This window comes from Ceratina calcarata, unplaced genomic scaffold, assembly GCF_001652005.2.
Source record: "Ceratina calcarata isolate Rehan_Ccalc_2016 unplaced genomic scaffold, ASM165200v1 scaffold581.2, whole genome shotgun sequence".
Classification (NCBI taxonomy): domain Eukaryota; kingdom Metazoa; phylum Arthropoda; class Insecta; order Hymenoptera; family Apidae; genus Ceratina; species Ceratina calcarata.
In genome coordinates this window covers 31,767-32,941 of record NW_017177029.1, presented here as the reverse complement: position 1 = coordinate 32,941, position 1,175 = coordinate 31,767, and the positions used below count along the sequence as shown (strand labels likewise).

The window sequence follows — 1,175 nt, the reverse complement described above, 5'->3', positions numbered from 1 at the left end:
AACTATGACTCGTCGAACATAGAGTGTCACATCTCAATTCCTAGACGAACAATTTTTAATGCAAACGTGATTTGTATATGTTATAAAAAATATAAAATTTCCTCATGCTACTCAGTTTGATAGTAAAAAATAATTGTACGTGTCGCGAACGACTGATGTTCTCTGATCAAGTGAATTTTTATGTACAAAAGCGTTCCAATTCCACTTAATTAAGTACGATAATTATTACGTTGTAAAAAAAAAAGGAAATGCTAAATACCTATGCTTATGACTATTATATGATACATATAGGTACGGTCTAGCCAAGAGCTTTTCACTTTCGTATCTACTAACGAACAGTCTTAATCAGAGCCTGATTAACAACTGGCGATTAATTAATATGAAATCGTGCTTAGAATTAAGAATTTTTCTTCTTCGCGTCGCCCGGAGTGATCGGTTTAAGACACGAACGGTATGAGCAAATGACTCTATCGAGGATATAATTACTCGTTACGTAATTACGTTGTTACAATTTTGTTAATTGAACCTGAACAGTTAATTGTTCTCAGTTATTTTTTTATTAACTGATTATTTAGCCGAGTAATGAGAGCCGATGTTCGACGGAGGCCCTCTGTGGTGGTGATGATGCTTCTGGCCTGGACCAGAGTATCTACTGCCAGGTCGGGAGTGGACTATAGCATAATGATCGCTGTTCGTCGATATCGACCTCGTGGAATTCATTGTCGACCCACCGGAAGCGTATCCCTGCTTCCCGTTTAAGGAGTACCTAAAAAATGAGTCATTAGTGACGATGTATTCTTCGACAGTGCGTCAGATTTATTAATAGTCTTCTAACTCAGTTATGACAATCTTCCATTGTGTTTCACAAGTATTTGCTTCACCCTACGTGAATTGCCTTCACTATATCAAATAACTTATACAGGATATCCCAGAAAAAGTGTCTGAACAACAATTTTCTTTAGGTCAACGGCTCAGCCACGGCAGTGGTGGCTCGGACCGTGGCGCTCGGCCATTGGTCAACGCGGGGCCTACGCTCATCCTCATTGGTCACTGTTTTTCGTCAATAATTCAAAAACCATGTCCCACTTTGCATTTTGGCAAAGGAAATTGTTGTTCAGACTTACCCCTTCTCAGTTCTAACCCTTTTTCTGGGGCACTCTGTATATTTTATTTGT

General features: G+C 39.0%; 1 protein-coding gene across 1 annotated transcript in view; it reads right to left on the bottom strand.

Moving 5' to 3' along the window:
- Window positions 1-163: 163 nt before the first annotated feature.
- LOC108629702 (uncharacterized) overlaps window positions 164-1,175 on the bottom strand; it is an 18,723-nt gene continuing 17,711 nt past the window's right edge. Inside the window, exon 9 of the mRNA XM_018032535.2 lies at window positions 164-766. Within this exon, the coding sequence (XP_017888024.1) occupies window positions 568-766 (199 nt within the window). The 3' untranslated portion in view covers window positions 164-567. The remainder of the gene's footprint in view (window positions 767-1,175) is intronic.